The sequence below is a fragment of the Crocuta crocuta genome, unplaced genomic scaffold (assembly GCF_008692635.1).
Source record: "Crocuta crocuta isolate KB4526 unplaced genomic scaffold, BGI_CrCroc_1.0 scaffold494, whole genome shotgun sequence".
Lineage (NCBI taxonomy): Eukaryota > Metazoa > Chordata > Mammalia > Carnivora > Hyaenidae > Crocuta > Crocuta crocuta.
The window spans coordinates 909,602-929,463 of record NW_027527931.1 but is presented as its reverse complement, the minus strand read 5'-3'; the positions used below and the strand labels follow the sequence as shown (position 1 = coordinate 929,463).

Below are 19,862 nucleotides of genomic sequence, written 5' to 3'. Positions count from 1 at the left end.
GAGGCTTCATAACACTAAGAGCCACATTCTGAATTACAAAAGACCTCTTTTCTGCTGCTAATACATCCACTCAGGTGCCTTCTGGTCTTGGGGACTTCACAGCTCTCTCTGGAGCGCAATTCCTTCATCTCTCAGATGAGACTGTGGGAGGAGAGCTTTAAGATCCCCTAAACCGATGACATTCATGACTCTGACTTTCTGGAGATGCCCCTGGGTAAGAGTCAAGGTTAGTGCAGCACACGTTTCCCTGTCCTGTGAAGGGAGACCATCTTTACTCCACTAAACCCTTTCTAAAGCCAGTGGAGTGGACCAGGCAGTTATCAAGGTCATAGTCTCAAAACCACTGGCCCCATTTTGATTCTAAATGATAATTACAGAATTGATAGCTGCATAATACTTATCCATTGCAATAGTATTTTCTCACTCATCTTGGAGAAACCTTGAAAGGTAAGTTCGCAGATTATAAGCGTGAACCCCACTACAAAGATGAGTAAATTGATCCAGACACATCAAAGTCTCAACGTTAATATATGGTGGGGTTGGGACTGGAGTCCACAGCAAAAATGTAACAGAAATCCTGTCTTTAAGGACCTTCACATGGAAGGAGGGTGACAGACTATTGCTTTCCTGTTCTCACCGACCCATGTGCAGGTACACACACACACACACACACACTCACACACACACCTGCACTACCCTTACGCTAATCAGAAGATCTATATTCTAGCGCTAGTTCTACTGGCTGTGTGAACTTGAGAGATTTCCTCAAACTCTTTGCTTATCATTTATAATGGAGATATTAAAAGTAATATCTACTCGTGGGTTCATTATGAATACCAAATATGACTGTGTATATTTATATTATATATAAAACAATATTTTCACTCTAGAATATGGAGAACATGTAATAAATGTTAGTTCATATTATATTTCTAAAAGATGATCCTAAATTTTAGTTGATAAACTATTAGCAAAATTATGTTCTATTTTTTTCTGCCTGGAAATGTAAGAAGGAATCCTGACAGGCTAACTGAAGTAGACTGGGAGTGGGGTTCATGTGTGACCCCATCGTGATGTTTATGGGACAGACACAAGAAAGGCGAGGGAGAGATGAGTGTCTCTTGCCCACAGACCTGTACACACATATGCATTTCCTTTGGAAACAGGAAGTCTTTGTATGTTTATACAACAAAAGAGCACATGTTTGTTCAAAATTCTGAAGGGCCAGTCAACACTAAGGAGAACGGTAATCAGCTCAATCACAACGTTTACATGAGTAATGCCAGTCATGTCCATATTTTTATCAAAATGCTTACAGCTAATATTCAAATACTCATATATAGAATATGAAGTTCTCTCTTCAAAGCCTTCCAGAAATTGTTTCCTTTTTCCTCAATATATTCAGGACATTTTGCTTGTGCTTCTTTCATAATGTTTATGATGATCTGTCTTGTAATATGCCTGCTGTTTGATTCTCTCTTCTCGGAGAAGGGAACAATAATTTCATTCATGTTTACATTAAAAAAAAATTTTTTAATGTTTATTTATTTTTGAGAGAGAGAACATGAGCAGGAGAGGGGTAAAGAGAGATGGAGATACAGAATCAGAAACAGGCTCCAGGCTCCAAGCTGTCAGCACAGAGCCCAATGCAGGGCTCGAACTCACAAGCCGTGAGATCATGATCTGAGCCGAAGTCAGAGGCCTAACTGACTGAGCCCCCCAGGTGCCCCACATTCACGTTTACATCTGCAGTGCTTAGGACACAATAGAAATCATGAAATTATAAAATATGAGAATTATGGAATGATGTATTCTAGTCGTTAGGAGCACAATAAATAGTTGAGTTTAATACCTAAATACACAGATACCTAAAAGCATGCATATCTTGTGATATACATTATTGATCATTATAAGACATCCGTAATGAGAAATTCCTGAATTTATATTCATGTGTGACTAAGATTAACTACAATGTATCTTCTAAGCTCATCTCATACCGCCCCCCAACAAAACAGAAAATTTGGGAAACGTCCGTTGCTTTCTACCAGGTGTAAAGAACCTGCAGGGATGACTGGCTGTAGAGCAGCCTGACACCGAAGGGCTGGCATCATCCTTCAAGGTCTAGCCTCTGCTTCTTCCAGCACAGGGCAGGACTGCGTAGAAAACAGATTACCTTCAGTCAGGCTTGGAGAGCCTCAGGGGAATGACAATCCCTCTTTAATTGTCCCTCCCTTGGAAAGTATAGAAAAGGCAATTTTGCCAACTTGTCATGAGTTAAATTCTCATTATCTCACTGATGAAAATATTTCTGGTCCCAACCCCCATCGAATAATCAAGTGACGAAAGGAAAGTATTTATTGGGCACTCCTATTTACTAAATTAGACACTATCACAAATGTAATTTCAATTAATGTCCACTGTAGCCCCAGGAGGCAGGAATTGCTTTTCTCACCATACAAGTGAGAAAATATAACTTAGAGAATTTAGGATCTTGTCACTAGAATATGCCAGAGTCAGGATTAAAGCCTCTATCAGTTTAAGTTCAAAAGCCACTTTATCCCTACACTATTCAACTTTACATGTGCTTATGAAGGTAAAATTTGAGATCATATACATGGATATTCATGAGTCGTCCTGAGAATCGGGGGTCCTGGGATTAGAAAGATAATAGTATATTAGGAATAAATAAACCTTCTAATCAACAAAAACCCTTGTGTCAGGCATTGAACAAAGAACCAGGAGAATAAGGTGGAGGAAGAGAAGGTCTGAAGGGGGTGGGAGGGGTGGGATACTATGGAAACAGAAAACATCAGGGACAGGTCAGCAACTGTGCTTCCTCGAACTATTTGTACATCTGGACGAAAATGGCAGAAACCAAATTGTGCCTATTCTTATGACATTTCTCCAAGAATGCTTTAGCTCAACATGTCTGTAACAGATATAAAGGAACCCAGAAATAAGCACAAAAAATATTCTTTTCCAGGGATGCACGAAAAGCTTTGTTCCCTTGGTGTTTTCAGTCACAGGTGCATATCTGCCATTTCAATCACCACATCATTTTATAATAATCTCTTCTTCTGCAAACATCTCACCCTGAACTGTGAGGTCTTGGACTGGGTCTCATTCATATGTGTGTCCCTAACACACGGTGGCTGGTCATAATCACACTGCTTAACACCATCAGTTGTATAGCACCTGATATTCTTGATTTAGGGGTTCTTGAGTAAGGTAGGGTATGCTGTCATTCATTTTTGTTATTAGTATTAGCTAAGATAATAATTTTGAATGATGTGCTTCTTTAAATGGAATAATCACAAGTCTACCTTATAATTTCCCTCCCATTTATTTACATTCCAGTATGCTCTAGAGAGTAACAAATGCCCAAGGAATTGGGAATACATAGAATTCTAATAATGCTCTCTTCAGTGCTATATTCCTATCATAAACTGAGATTTCTCTTTTTGGCTTGAAAGATAAAGCTTACCTCCTGTAGTACAGAAATTCTTAGGCATTAGTGGTCATGTGCAATCTTCATGCCCAGGGTGGAAAAACAGAAAACAGTCTTGTTCTGCAAGTTCTAGGAAGGCTTTCTGACATCATGAGATAAGCAACAACATATCAAGTTAACTTTTTAATTTGTATGACTATTAATAATTGAGAACCTATTAAGTACCTAATACAGTTATGGATACCGAGGACAATTCAGGAGAAAATACATACAATTACATCTTCCCCTCAAGGGTACAAAATCCAGTGGAAAAGAGAGATGAGAAAAAAGCAATACAATATTTCAAAATTAAGTAAACAACAGATCAGATTGGCAATTACTGTCTTATTTGAATTCTGAAGCAGAAACATCTCCTTTATGGGGAGAGATCAAGGAAGCTCCCCATGAAAGTAGATTTGGTTGGGGCTTCAGAGTAATGGTAAAACATTTCTAAGTAAAATGTGGTAACAAGTTAGCATCACCGAGGAATAGAGGCAAAGAAGATGCAACACGTCTGTACGATAGTGATGGATCACATACAGATCCACAGATGATCACAAAAACAGTTTGGTTTCCAAAACAAGACCTTGAAAACCAGAAAGGGTTGGAAAATAAAGCCATGAGTAAAATTTTGAGGAGGGGAGCAACATGATACAGTTTATATTTCAGAAGTTTTGCTGGGCATCAGGGGCAAGACAGACTGAAGAGATGTGGGGTGGGATGGAAAGGATGGGCACAATGGAGTGTCTGTAGGCATTAAGAGAAGTGGTAGAAATGGACGAGAGTCCTGAGGAAGATGGCGGTTCTCTCTGCAAGAGGAAGAGCTCTGAGTTGGGTATTGGAGGACGCGGAGATATATTCCATCCTGGAAAACTTGCTCCAGATTGGGGAACAGAAGGAAAGTTCAGAAGCAAGACACTTAGTAATGAAAGTACGGGAAGGTGGAGCCAATGGCCATGCCAGGAAGTGTGGCCAACAGGGGCGGGGAGAATGCAGGTCCAAGTCATGGAGAGGTGGGAGCGAAATGTCATAGTTTTAGTGTAAGGAGAGTGTTAATGGGAAGGTGCTGAGAGTCGTAGACAAATTCACCTCTCCGTGTAGTGTGTTCAGATGATTTACGCTGCAGCTGACAGTATGAGAGAGGCTGGGGACAAGCAAGTTGATGGCGAGGCTTTCAGGATAAACAGTGCAGAGTTACAAACGTGCATAACAGTCATAACCTACAAGAGAAGATGAAAAGATAGCGGGGTCTGAGAATTGTCAAGGATGGTTTGTCTATGGGGTTAGGGTGACTCTGGACACTCACTTGGATGTCCACCCGGCTGATGTTAGGCACCTTTTTATGTCTTAAAATCAAACTGCATGGAGGTGGAATAATGAATTCAGAGCACGGATCTTAACACCTGCTCTCTCATGATCAATTTCTTGTGACTCTACTAGTTTTCAGAGGCTTCTCTTGACACTCTCTCCTCCTCTCCTGGATTGTCTCTGAATGATGTACCTTCCATGGAGCGGGGCAATGAGACCCTGGTGAGGGAGTTCATCTTCCTTGGCTTCTCCTCTCTGGCCGGGCTGCAGCGCCTGCTCTTTGTTGCCTTCCTGCCCCTCTACCTCTTCACTCTGGGCACCAATGCCATCATCATTTCCACCATCGTGCTAGACAGAGCCCTTCACACCCCCATGTACTTCTTCCTTGCTGTCCTTTCCTGCTCTGAGACCTGTTACACCTTCGTCATTGTACCCAAGATGCTGGTTGACCTGCTGGCCCAGAAGAAGACCATCTCCTTCCTGGGCTGTGCCATCCAGATGTTCACCTTCCTCTTCCTCGGCTGCTCTCACTCCTTCCTGCTGGCAGCCATGGGGTATGACCGCTACGTGGCCATCTGTAACCCCCTGCGCTACACAGAGCTCATGGGACCCAAGGTGTGTGTGGGACTCGTGGCTGCTGCCTGTGCCTGTGGCTTTACTATTGCACAGATTATCACCTCCATGGTGTTCCACCTGCCCTTCCGCTCCTCCAACCAGCTCCATCACTTCTTCTGTGACATCGCCCCTGTCCTCACGGTGGCATCTCATCATACCTACCTGAGTCAGATTGTCATCATCATGCTCTGTGCACTGGTCCTGGTTATCCCCCTGTTCTTGATCTTGGTGTCCTATATTCACATCATCTCCGCCATACTCCAGTTTCCTTCCACATTAGGCAGGTACAAAGCCTTCTCCACCTGTGCATCCCACCTCATTGTTGTCACCATCCATTATGGCTGTGCCTCCTTTATCTACTTAAGGCCCAAGTCTAACTACTCCTCAAGCCAAGACGCTCTCATATCAGTCTCCTACACCATCCTCACTCCGTTGTTCAATCCACTGATTTACAGCTTGAGAAATAAAGAGTTCAAGTCAGCTCTTCGTAGAGCTGTGGCAAGAACAATTTCCCTGCCACAGTGTTAATCGAGATCCTGCTCCTTCCAAGCCATGAAAGCCTGAGGCATACAAGGAAAAATTCCCAGAGCAGAACTGATTGAGCAAGTGATCAATTTTCAAGAGCAGAGATAATTTCCTTCATTTCCAAATATAAAATTCTGAAAAACACATCTTCTTGCTGTGATCACATTAATTATTGCTCACTGAAGTTTTTTCAGTTGAGGGAAAAATAATAGATGGCTACTATAAGAAAACTTGGATGTGTTCAGACCTCTAGGCTATGACAAATACTACCACTCAGTCTCAGCCAGATGAGGTGCCCACTCTGAAAATTTCTGCACAGCCCTGGTTCTCTGTTTCAGGGACCCAGGAAGTTCCTATCTCCATATTTCTCCCTTTATGGGTATTTCCCGATTTTCAGTTTTTCAATATCGGCAGACCACAATGTTGGGGTTTTTTTTAAACATTCATTTTTGCGAGAGAGATGGAGTGTGAGTGGGGGACAGGCAGAGAGAGGGAGACACAGATTCTGAAGCAAGCTCCCGGCTCTGAGCCATTAGCACAGAGCCCTACGCGGGCTAGAAACCACGAGCGGTGAGATTATGACCTGAGCCGAAGTCACATGCTCAACCAACCGAGCCTCCCAAGCACCCCAAGACCACAACGTTTAAATGAGGTAATGTTCACACAGTGAGCGTGGCAATGCTCAGTGCCTAAGATACATCCAACTAAAGCTCAAGCAAGAAAATTCTACAAGAAGTGATCTGTTTCTGGATCTCCAATGTATTATGGGAGCCGGCCTTTTTCTAATTTTCTATGCACTGACAAATCTAGATGACAAATCTAAATTTGGTTAGCATCCCTTGAAGATACTCTCAGGAGCACGGGTTAAAGAGAACACCTAAAACCTCACAGTGTGGCCAACAGACATAAGCTAAGCTTAAACCTTTTTCATTAACTCTTCAGCAAACAGAAATCCCTGTGTAACTAGCAAACAATTCCTCTTCTCCATGCAGCTCAGGAGTCTGCGTGTGCATTGGAGCCCAGAATTTGCATGGGATGATTTTGTTTTCTCTCCTTCCTGCAGGAGTGAGAGCATACCCGGGCAGAAAGCTGCCTTCTGGCTTTATGTTTCCTTTCAAGATGCATCTGTCCATAAAGGTCTGAATTATTTGTTTCTGCATTTTTTCTTTTCCTTCCACCAGATGATCATCCATGACACACCCCTGCCTGGGCTTGAAGCAGGAGGGAGGGGACCTGGGACTCCCCATTCGAAGCTCCTGGTTTTGCGGGATGCCGAGCATGCCTGCAAGCCTGTAAGTCAACTGCTGTTCTTCTTCCATTTCTTTGGAGCTTGAGACTTGCTGAAGGTGGGGCCTGAAAAGTACAGAGACTAAAGCCAAGTTCATTTCTTTGGCCATCCAGTTCTCTTTTCCTTGGGCCTGTTGCTCAGCCCAGGCCCCAGCCTATCAAGTGTCTCACGAAAAGGAAGTAAACCGAGAACCCCCATGAGTCCGCTTCATGCATTAACAGCTCAAATCTGCAGGGTGCACTGTGGTCACAGAGTTGTTCCTTGGTGTGCGCTTTGGGCAGCCCAGGGGCACACAGTAGGATCTATACTTTATTGGTAAGAAACCAGCTGTCAGAGAATTAAAATGCCTTGCCCACTGGTGAGTAGAATTAATACTGAGCCCACGTCATCTGCCTCCATTAGTGGCTCTCCTTCAGTGTTCTCACATGACCTCTGGCGAAGACAGGACCTTTTTAATCAGTAGAAGGTAGACTGCCTAAGTATTGCTCTTCAGAGCAGCAGACTTCACCACGTGACATCTGTGGAAAAGACGAGCTCTCACCCATGAGATAAGTGGCCTTCACATCATACTGTGTGGCTAATCCCCATCCTAGAATGGTTTGGGTGGTGGTGGGGTTGGGGCTGTAGCATAAGAAAACCTCCTCCTTTTCCTCTGGTCTTGTCCAACGCTCGTGGACACTGAAGCTTGGAGTCAGATAGCAGACCTCTCATAAGTGGGTAGGGTCACCGTGTGTAAAAGGTCGTGTGTGTTAGAATGGCCCTTCGGGGTAATTTGCTGGCACACAGTATCCCTATATAATTCTATATACTTTTTCATCCTTATTCTTTTTTTATGTGAACAAAGAATTCATCTGACTTTGGGCCTGACCTCATGGGTTAGAACTGAACATTCTGCTCTCCTTCCTCCTCTTTCACACATACACTCACACGCACACTCACATACATGCACACACACAAGCACACATGTACACACACGTGCATATAGATGTATAAACATGTGTGCACATGGGCCCACTCACACACACACAATGCTACACACACAGAGATGGATGCATGCACACACATGTACACATTCATACACACACACATAGATGTATACATATGCACACGTGGTGTAGCACATGTGCACACATCTACGTGCACATGCACACACATGCACACGCACGCATAGATGGATGCATACACAGAGGTGCACACTTACAGGTGGATGCATGCACACACATGCACATGCACACATATGCACATGCATGCACACACAGATAGGTGCATGCACACGCATGCACATACATGCACACACAGATAGGTGCATGCACACGTGTGCATATATGCATGCACACACAGATGTGCACATGCACACATGTGAGCACAGGCACGTGCACACACACTCTCGGTTAACTGCAGCTCCTCTCTGTAGTCCTTGCAGGACTCGCAGGAAAGTGGTAAGGAAAGGTTGACCTCAGTGAGAAAGCAAAGCTCCTTAGGCCTTCTGATTAAGCTTTTATTCCAGCTGAGCACATAAATTCAGGCAATAATAGTAAATTCAGAGGTTTTTTTCCCTTTCAGGATTGCCATCCATGAAAACATCATGGGGAAGGCTAAACCAAGGCAGAAATAGGGATCAGGGAATTCCTGTGGCCTTGGCAGTAACACAATATACAACAATACAATTGGATGTGTGTCCTCTCAGGTTGGCCTCGTGTATTAAGACTGATTTTCTTTTCTTTTTTTTATTTTAAATTTTTTAACTTTTATTTCTGATAGAACGTGCAAGTGAGAGGGGGCAGAGAGAGAAGGAGAGAGAGAGAGAGACACTCCCACGAGGGGCAGAGAGGGAGGGAGAGAGAAGCAGCCTCACTCTAGCAGGACTCGAGCTCACATACGGTGAGATCCTGACCTGAGCCAAAGTCCGATTCTTAACTGATTGAGCCACCCAGGTGCCCCGAGACTGATTTTTAAGACCCCAAGTAGCACTAAGCAGGCCAATCACAAGTCAAGAAAACATAACTTGTCCGATTCTTAACTGATTGAGCCACCTAGGTGCCCCGAGACTGATTTTTAAGACCCCAAGTAGCACTAAGCAGGTCAATCACAATTCAAGAAAACATAACTTGAAGCATATCAACCTAAAGTATTTACAGATTAGAGGAGAGTGGATTACAGCTGGAGACAAGAACATGGGGGGCCTCCACCACAGACCCATCCGCACTGAGGGGAGAGAGTGCGTTTGAGCCCAGCCAACAAGATTCTCCCACCTCATGGAGTTCTGTTCCATACAAGTCAATGAAAGATTATTTTAAATGCAACTTTAGTTTTCCTACTCATTGATTTAGAACAATATTAACATTCATAAGGATAGAGACTTGATCAGATCGACTGGGTATTTACACAAAGAGGAAAAAAATTCAGCAGTAAACTCCGAGTCCTTTCCCTAAATTCCTGATGCTTTTCTCATCTCCTTTGATGACTTTAATGAGATATCACCAGCTTCACCCGTTTTCAGACAACCCACCGTTATGAAATAAGAAATGGAATTCCGCAAGGACCACTTTGGTTCTTAGTGTCTCACTGGGTCTTCTTTCCTTAGAGGAGACAATTGCGCAGGAATGCACCCTGCACGCTCCCTACACGTGAACCCCCTCTCCTCCTCCCCCGGCATTTAAAATGTGGCCGTGGCACAAGGGTACCTGTCTCAGTGACGGGCTGAGCCTAGTGACCAGAAATACAGGCAACATCTGTCTAACAGGACGGGAGAGACAAGCTCACGGCAAAAACAGGGTTCCAGAAATGTCCATCTTTAACACATTATCCCTACCTCTTGTGCACAGTCTCAACTTCCGTTTGTTAATTCAAACTCACTCAGTCCTCGATGACATGACTTCCTCTATTCTCCAAAAAAACTTCTGCACTTGCTGAGATGCCTTTCCCCGCTATTCCACTTAACCTTGGACTTTCCTGTATGGAAAACGTTTTGTAACATGACTTCACTGTGTGCGTTTTCCCCCCCGATGTCTCAGTCAAGAAAGTTGCTGGTCCCCAACCCCCCGATGAATCTTTATTAGCAAGGTGGAAAGGACTTCGATGCAGGAATCTTTCCCAGGGGACGTGATAACACAGGGACATAGCAGATGTTGTTTCTGTTCAGCAAGAGACAGAGACCTCACTGGCATCGATCCGTGGAGCAGCCACTGGGGATGAATTTGTAGGAGGAGTGAGCTTACAGAGTGGATCTAGCAGGACAGAGAGAGGCGATGGCTGCCCTGCGTGTGTCCACAGGGCTCTGAAAGGTTAAGAGCAAATCCTTAAACAGCCTGCATCAAGGAGACCAAGAGGAAAGGGTCAGGTCTGGGATACATACATCCCTCTGCGAGTTCAAAACAGCTGTGTGAAAAGGTCAACAGGTGTTTGCAAAAATGAGAAATATAAATTATTGATCTTGCAAAACGTCTAGAAACATATTTAACAATTTCTACTTGAGACCTATTAAAATAAATCTTTCATTTTATTAAAATATAAAGAAAGACTCTATTACTCGGCAATCAAAAAGAATGAAATCTTGGCATTTGCAACTAGGTGGATGGAACTAGAGGGTACTATGCTAAGTGAAATCAGTCAGTCAGAGAAAGACAAATATCATATGACTTCACTCATATGAGGACTTTAAGACACAGAACAGAGGAACATAAGAAAAGGGAAGCCAAAATAATATAAAAGCAGAGAGGGGGACAAAACGTAAGAGACTCTTAAGTATGGAGAACAAGCAGAGGGTTTCTGGAGGGGCTGTGGGAGGGGGGATGGGCTAAATGCATAAGGGGCTTAAGGAATCTACTGAAATCATTGTTGCACTATATGCTAACTCATTTGGATGTACATTTTAAAAAATTAATTAAAAAATTAAAAAACAATAAAGACAGACCCTTTTCTGAGGGAGACAGACTAAAACCTGAGTAAATATGTACACTCTGTATCAGGATAAGGTGTCTCAAATCTGTAGAGATACCAAGTAATCCTTTTTGCATCTTTAAATTCAAATCAAGGCCAATATCTATTTTTCGATAGTGGGATAAACATCCCTCCATCTCTAATGAAAGACTAATGACAGTAGATGGTACGAATCACCCTGCCGGAAAGTAAAATGGACAATAAAATGACAATCATTAATTTAGTGTGATACTAAAGCAAATTGGACCCACGGATCAAAGCACAGAATGGAAAATCCAAAAGTAATACTATTATGCAGCAAAATAATTGAGGAAAAAAAGGGTCATTTTTAAAAGAAAGGGAGCTGTGCACATCATTTAATATTTTTAAAATGCCAATAAGATTTTATTTCACACTTTTTTATTCCAAAAATTGATCAGCTATCACAATATTTTTCAATATGATAAATTTAAAAAACCAAATTTAACTAAACACATTCAGTCTTGAAGAGCTCTCTAAACATGAAAACAGAAGTAGTAAACAGAGGAAATTATTTTAACATATAAATGATTTACACAATATCACTTAAGTGTTAATTAAAATAAAGGACAGGGGCACCTGGTTGGCTCAGCCGGTTTAGCATTCAACTCTTGGTTTCGGCTGAGGTCATGATCTTGGGGTTTTGTGAGTTCAAGCCCAGCATCAACTCTGCGCTGGCTGCTTGGGATCGTCTCTCTCTCCCTCTCTCTCTCTGTCTCTCCCCCCTCCACCCCCCCTTGCTGTCTTTGTCTCCCTTAAAATAAATAAATTAACCTTTAAAAATGTTTTTAAATAAAATAAAATAAAGGACCAAATAAGCAAAACTATTTAAACCCTTATAAAAGTAATTACTCATTCAGAGAAATAGAAAACATTTAAATATCACAAAAATAAAGCCAAACAATTCAAGAAAGAAAATATATGAGTGAACAAGCAATTCAAAAAAAGACAATATAGCGAGGATACAAAACAATTCAGAAAAATGTGCAGTTGTGTGAGGAACTGAATCAGCACTGAGAACGGTCATGAGGGTTACATGAGACACCACGTGCAAGGTTGTAATCCCTGACCTGTAGTCGCCAACAAATGACAGCCAGTGTTCTGCATACACTCGTCCCCGGAGTAGCCCCAGCTCTTCCTGGTGGGATTGTAAGCCAGGCTGCTGAGTGCTCGAGCAGGGTCATGTAGGTTTGAGGGAACGGATGCCAAATTGACTTCAGAAAAGGGTCACCTGGCCCTGTAAGGACACAAGTCTTAACGTCTAAACCAAACTGACTCCATGACAGGCTTTAAGTTTCCCCTCTAAACTAGAAGGCCTAAGTTTCAGCTTCCCCAAAACTATCAGGCAGTGACACATTGCCCAAGGCAGGAGAAACCACCCTTGCAGCACCCAATCAGGAAAGGCCAGCGACCACCCTCCACATTACTAAGGGAGAGGCCTGGAGAAACTATAGATAGGACCCTGTTACCTAATGTTAAAGTTAACCTGTTAGTCGCGGAATAAGACCCTAGGCTAGCTCTGTGATTGGTTAAATTTAAAGGTACTCTAAACGTTGTAGATCCCGCCAAAAGTAACGAACACTCTAGACAATGTGTATGGTCAAACCCGCTGTCAATGATGTTGAATAATTATGATTGGATCACTGTTCCCATGTCACAACTTCTGTAACTCCCCCATCACAAACCCCATAAAAACCCTACTCTGCCTTTGGTCGGGGCTCTCAGCACAGATCCACTGCGTTGGTGAGGTCTGGGAGCCCGAGCTCGAGCCTGTAATAAAGCCCTTTGCCTTTGCATGCATGACTCGGTCTCCCCGGTGGTCTCTGGTCGTTGAGGATACTGCGATCTGGGTATAACAGCTCCACCCCCAGCAACACCTGAGAGCCACCGCTCAGCATCCCCTGCCGAAAATGAAAAGTGTCAACTGTTTTACTTTTGCCAGGAAAATGCACAAAATGTTTTACTTTAGTTTATATGTTTTGTTCTTCCGTATGTCTTGTTCTTTTGCCTTTGTTTCACCTATAGATCGTCTATTCTTGTTTTGTTTTTGTTTTTATTTTTGCAATTTTTCGCTATCTCACTAGTTCAGACTTTGCTTTTTCTTTGTTTTTCTTCTTACTCAAACGAAGGGGGCTCAGTGTACAGAGTAAGAGCGTGGATTCTGTAGCCTCACTGCCTGTGTCCGGCTCTTCCGCTCAGCAGCCCTGTGACCTTAGGCAAATTACTTAATCTCTCTGTTCATCACTTTTCTCATCTGTTAAATTGTGACATGATATGGTTTATACGATCAGCTACTTTCAAGATTATATTGAATTAATAAATGTAAGATTATAATAGTGACTGAATCTAGTGCATTCTGTATAAATGCTGTTGGAATTACACTACACATTCTAACCTTCTGTCCTAAGCATCACGGCACGAACCCTCATGTCACCCGCTGAGATGAAATACAGACTGAACCACTCTGTGTCCTCATATACACCAGGTCCTGCCCTGTCTTCCTTTATGTGGCTCCTCTCTAACGGCTCATGATAGCATTTTGTAATTGCCCCTAATTTAATCGCATATAAATTTTTAGATTTATTTCTATTTTGAGGATTTTATAAATAGTCTATTTCCTTTTTTTTTTTTTTCAAATCTCTTGTTGCAATGTTTGGAAATGCACGAGATCTGCAATACAAGTTTTTAAAGTGTAACAAAATTGCTAAATACTGTGATTAATTCAAATAAATTCTTTGTAAGTTCTTTTGGACTCCCACACACATAATAACATCATTTGTAAGGAATGACAGTTTGATTCTTCTTTCCCAATCTTTATTCTTTTCATCCTTTTATTTTTCTCTCTGGAGCCTCATGTGAAATATTGAATAAAAGTGATATTAATGCGCTATCGGTATTTATCTCGAAAGGACAACGTCCAACGTGTCACCATTAAATTTGAAATTTGCTCTAGTTTCTTTGCATATAAACTTTACCAGATTAGGAGACAGCGTTCCCTTTCTCGTTTGACCCAAGTTTTTGTTTTGAATGATTATACTATTGTCTTTCTTTAATCGGTTAAAGTGGGAAATTTTATTATAATTTTCCTAATGTCAAAAAAGAACCCCTTGCATTTTGGGGTCCAAACTCAATGTAGGTCATTTTGTTTTATCTTTTAAAATGTGTGCTAATCTCATTATGTGGTGCTGTGTGTGTGTGTGTGTGTGCGTGCACGCACCCATGTGCGTGTGCCGTGCAGGTGAATGCATGCATGTATGTGTGTGTGTGTCTATACACACAAGGTATGAACTTCCACTTCTCTTAGGAGTCCCATTTGGCATTATATAATCTATCATTGAGTTTTGATATCAAGATTACGCTAGCCTCATAAAGTGACTTGGGAAGTAATCTCTTCATGTTCTCTGAAGAATTTGTGAATCATTGAAATTGTGGAGACCATCTGGACTTGGATATTTCTTTACCGAATGGCTTATAGATGATTCAATTGTTTAATGTTTAAATAAACACTCATATCTTCCAGAATGGACCATGTTAAGGTTTATTTTACTGAGACTATTGATTTTCATCTGACTTTTATATATGTAGATATCACATTCTCCCTAGTATGCTTTTATTAACATATTATTCCCCACATCATCTGTGGTCATATCCCATTTATCAATTCTAATAATGATTACTGAATTTCTTTTTTTCTGATCAGTCTTACTGGAGATTTGTCATATTGGTTTTTCTCAGACGAACAATTTTTGACTTTGCTAATTATCTATAAGTGAAGTTTCTCTTCTATTTCACCTATTTCCATTCCTACGTTTACTGTAACCTTTCTTTCTCCTTCTATAGTGTTTCTTTTTAGATCTTTCCTCTAATAAATAATTTTAAGGCTATGCAAGTAGCTTTCAGTCCTTCTTCCTTTCTGTTGTAGGTATTTATGGCTGTCGATTCCCTTCTAAGTACTATGGTACCTGAATCTCACAAGCTTTCATATGCAATATTTTAAAAATATTTTCTCACTGAAGAATTCTTCTTTAACTAGTAGTTACTTAGAAATATACTGCCTAAATTCCAAACACTTTGGGGATTTTCTAGCTATTCTTTCTATTTATTACTTATTCAGAGAATATTTATTGATTGCTATGTACCATGCATGCTTCTAGAACCAGATATGGATCAGGAGCAAAGTGAATAAACATCTCTGCTTTTGTGGAGCATTTTTTTTTTTTTTTGGTGTTGTTATTGATATGTTCACTCTAGGCTAAAAGCATGCTCTATGGAATNNNAAGAGACCCCTCTTGCACTGTTGGTGGGAATGTAAACTGGTGCAGCCACTCTGGAAAACAGTGTGGAGGGTCCTCAAAAAAATTAAAACAGAACTACCCTACAACCCAACAACAGCACTGCTAGGAATTTACCCAAGGGATAGAGAAGTGCTGATTTATAGGGGCACATGTACCCCAATGTTTATAACAGCATTTTCAACAATAGCCAAATTATAGAAAGAGCCTAAGTGTCCATCAGCTGATGAATGGAGAAAGAAGATGTGGTTTATCTATACAATGGAATACTACTGGCAATGAGAAAGAATGAAATCATGTCATTTGCAGCAACATGGATGGAACTCGAGGGTATTATGTTGAGTGAAGTAAGTCAGAAAAAGACAGATATCATGTTTCCACTCACATGTGGATCTTGAGAAACTTAACAGCAGACTATGGAGTAAGGGAAGGGGGAAAAAATAGTCACAAACAGAGAGGGAGGGAGGCAGACCATAAGAGACTCTTAAATACAGAGAACAAACTGAGGGTTGATGGCGGGGAAGTTGAAAATGGGTGAAGGACATTGAGGAGGGCACTTGCTGGGGTGAGCATTGGCTGTTGTATGGAAGCGATGAACCATGGGAATCTACCCCCAAAACCAAGAGCACACTCTACACACTATATGTGAGCCAATTTGACAATAAATTATATTTTTTAAAAATAAATAAATAATAAATAAAAGCATGTTCTGTATGATTTTAATCCTTTGATGTGAGTTGAAATTTACTTTATTGTCCAGTGTGTAGTAAATGTCTTTGTGCCTTTGAAAAGGATATACATTCTGCAATTGTTAGATGAAGGATTTTGCTATTTTTTTCCTAAATAAAAAGTTTTAACATTGTTTGGTGTTTCTGTATCCTTACTAATCTGTACTCTTTTTATATCACTTACCAAGAAAGGGGTGTTAAACTCCCCACAATGACTGTGGATTTCCTATTTCTTCCCTTAGGTCTATTAATATTTATATACATGTTACATAAATATTATATATATTCTAATTATGGTAGCTCCCTAATGAATTAAACTATATATATCATAAACCAAACTCTTTTATCATTGATAATATTTTTGGCATAGAGCCTAAATATCACATTTTAATACAGCTAGCACTATATTTCTTTGTTTGGTCTTTGTAAGTCTTGAGTATTCCTTTTGCATCATACTGGCCAAAGTTTACTAGGTTGTGCTGTAATAATAGACATTTCTAAATTCTAGCTGGTTTACAACTTCAAAGATTTGTTTCTTGAGCATGGTGTGTTTTCGGTGTCTCCACTTCTGCATTAGGCTCTGTTTCCCCTTTTTCATTCCAATTGGAAGAAATTGCCCTTATCTGTGGCCAGCCATTCTCATCGAAGTAGGGAAAGGGGCCATTAGGTCCATGCTGTAGTTCTTAAAGCTTCTGCTAAAATGTGGTCCACACCAGCTTTTACATTTCCTGGAGAAAGCAAACCTCATGGTCAAGCTTGACATCAATGAAATAGTTAAGTATACTTTCCCCACAGACAAGCACAGAAGATAAAAGGACTATGCACAGAGGCATTTAATACTCTTATATGGAAAGCAAATTCTATGGTCAAGATAATGGCCTGAAATTTTCTTATATTATATCCCCTTGTCAAGAACAGGAACTAATATCATACTGATGTTCAAAATATACATATTCATTCCAGACCTTTGACCCTACCTTCTTCCCCAGAAGGCTGGCTTGTATCAGTTACAGTAATTGGATACAATTATGAAGGATATAAAAACGAGGAGGCTGCTAACTCCAAGTAACTCCATTGTCTATGCAATTCTCCTATGCCTTGAATTTCCTCAATTTTAATGTGCCATTTATTTTCCATTGGGACCTTGACTGATGTAATGATTGGAAATAGAAATGACTTGAGAAAAAAGCATGGGGTTCCAGGATGAAGTTACTTATCTGTCTTAAGAGTACACAGATAACTTCCTTGCTAGTGTGAACAGGAATGCCTTCATCCAGGTGTCTGATACCCCTTCATTTACTCGGGTAAGCACCAGTGTGGCATAGTTTGGGTTGTGTAGGGAGACCATAGCATCACGCAATCATGTGCTTTTTTGCTCAGATGACATGGCAGTCACAGTGACTATAAAGAATTTGTAAGCTCCTGGCATTTTTACAATTATAAAGTGAACACAAACAAAAACAAAGTTACAAGCAATGAAGAGACAATTTAAAAGATATGTGGAAGATCAGAACACCCTCTTAACAAATTTGAAGGAGTCCACACCATCTGGAGTCTTGGGACAGCTATCACAAAAGGTGAAGTCCATAGTCTGGATGTGTATTTAGCTTTTAAAGATAAACCTGACAAGAGCTCTTATGTCAAATGAGACATGAGACATGGGATGAATACATTTCAACTGATCTAAGTGAGGCTGAGATCTTGATCCTCCAATTCCCCCAAACCACCCTTGTCTGTTGAGGAAGATACCACTCCCACCCCCACACATCTAAGGGAATTAACCGTCCTCTGCATAAAAGACTCTGTGGTTGCACCTGGGCTAATGGCCCCATCACCTGACAGGCCCCCCCCAAAGGAAATAGATCACAATGCAATCTGGATAGAGGGGTAGAAAGCCAGCTCTGAGGTAACTTAAAAACACACACACAAAAAAACAAAAAAACCTTACAGTCCTGCCAATTTCTATCAGTGGGAGTTAGGAGGCCATGTCCCTATGCAGGGAAGACTTATGAATATCTTAGACCAAAGGAGAAGAAACATCAATTTCAATCTCATTACATTTGTTGATACAGGAGCACTCAACTGGGATTCAGAATCTAATATGTTGACTCATACATCCAGAAATGGCATTGTCTGCTAGAATAACTAATTGAAGCCTGAACTAAATATTGACATATGGTTAATAAATTGGAAATGCCACGGTTTTTGTAACATACCATAAAGGAATCCAAAAGCTCTGGGAAATGAATGTGTTGGGGTAGAAACACTATACACAACGTCCATGTCCAACACTAACCACCATCAGCCAGAGGATCTGGTTGCATTTACAGAATGCAGAGGTGAATATAAACCTCCTTAGAGAGTTCTGTAGTAATTGCTATTGTAGACTAGAGATAATGGGTAAGAGTATTCTGGAGAATGGAAGCCTGGAGGCCACACAAAACTGTCAGAGATAAGATGTGGACAATAAACAATATAAACTGAAGTGTAGGATACTGATTAGTGTTATGAACTGCAATGATCTATGGAAACGGCCAGCTGACCAAAGGATTTCTAGCAATAAAATAGATGAGCAGCCAATCAATAAACTGTTTGATCACAGTCTATGTCTGATGGATGGCTGTGTTAGTTACCAGTATAGTAATTCATGGCCTCTTACCTAAATTTCAGTACAACACCAATTCCCAAACCTGAAACTCCTTGATTGTAAAAGAAGACAAGTAACTTAGAGGAAAGACACTTCAACATGGTCACAATTGTATCCTGAAAATCTTGACCCAGTAATTCCCAGAGAGATCTCCATTTACCAAAGGGCCTATGCACTGGATAAAGGGGAATACCCAGACCTTGTGGGTGTTCTTAGATACTGTCTATGCACCTCCCAAGAGACCCAGAATGTCACTATGATCTACTGGTCAGAGTAAGGGCCAATGGAGGTCAGATATTAGATGAAGTCTTGGTTCGGGGCGCCTGGGTGGCTTAGTCGGTTGGGTGTCCGACTTTCGCTTAGGTCATGATCTCGCGGTTCGTGGGTTCAAGCCCCGCGTCGGGCTCTGTGCTGACTGCCGGCTCAGAGCCTGGAGCCTGTTTCAATCTGTGACTCCCTCTCTCTCTGACCCTCCTCTGCTCATGCTGTCTCTCTCTCTCTCTCTCTCCTAGAAATAAATAAAACATTAAAAAAAAAAAAAAAGATGAAGTCTTGGTTCAGGTGTGCCAGGATTTGAGGCTATTTGAAACTGGGCTCAGGCTCTGAGAAGGCTGGCTGTCTGTTTCTTGTTTGTCTCCTTCCTATTATGTTCCCCTTGTGGATATCAACTGAAAAGCTTAGGGAGCTCACCAGCCCACCACTCCTTCGTGGTCTTTGGTCCTCCAGCTCCATGAGTCTCAATCTCTTGAAGTTTTGGTAGTCTCTTCCAAAATTGCCAGGTTCTCTTTAGCAAGTGGATGCTCCCCATATACTAGAAAAATCTCTCCAGGTTTCTTGCTTTTCCTGGATTTTAATCCTTAGGGTCCTGATGTCTTCAAACCAATTTCTCTCCAATATTTTCTTGTACCTTTTCTGGTTATTCCTACTGGGTGGGTTGAGTCAAAACTTTCTCATCTATTATTGCCAAAAGAGGACCTTCTATTTTGTTTCTGTTAACTAAAGCAAATTTTTAAAA

The 19,862-nt window shown here is 41.2% G+C and overlaps 1 protein-coding gene across 1 annotated transcript; it reads left to right on the top strand.

The window, feature by feature from the left end:
• The first annotated feature begins 4,993 nt into the window (after positions 1–4,993).
• Positions 4,994–5,938, top strand: LOC144221301 (olfactory receptor 10K2). The gene has a single exon (XM_077751753.1). The coding sequence runs from the start codon at positions 4,994–4,996 to the stop codon at positions 5,936–5,938; it is 945 nt and encodes a 314-aa protein (XP_077607879.1).
• The last annotated feature ends 13,924 nt before the right edge of the window (positions 5,939–19,862 follow it).

Bases quoted from the DNA above. Each gene is read 5' to 3' on its own strand.
- LOC144221301 (XM_077751753.1), top strand. From the start codon at position 4,994: ATGGAGCGGGGCAATGAGACCCTGGTGAGGGAGTTCATCTTCCTTGGC.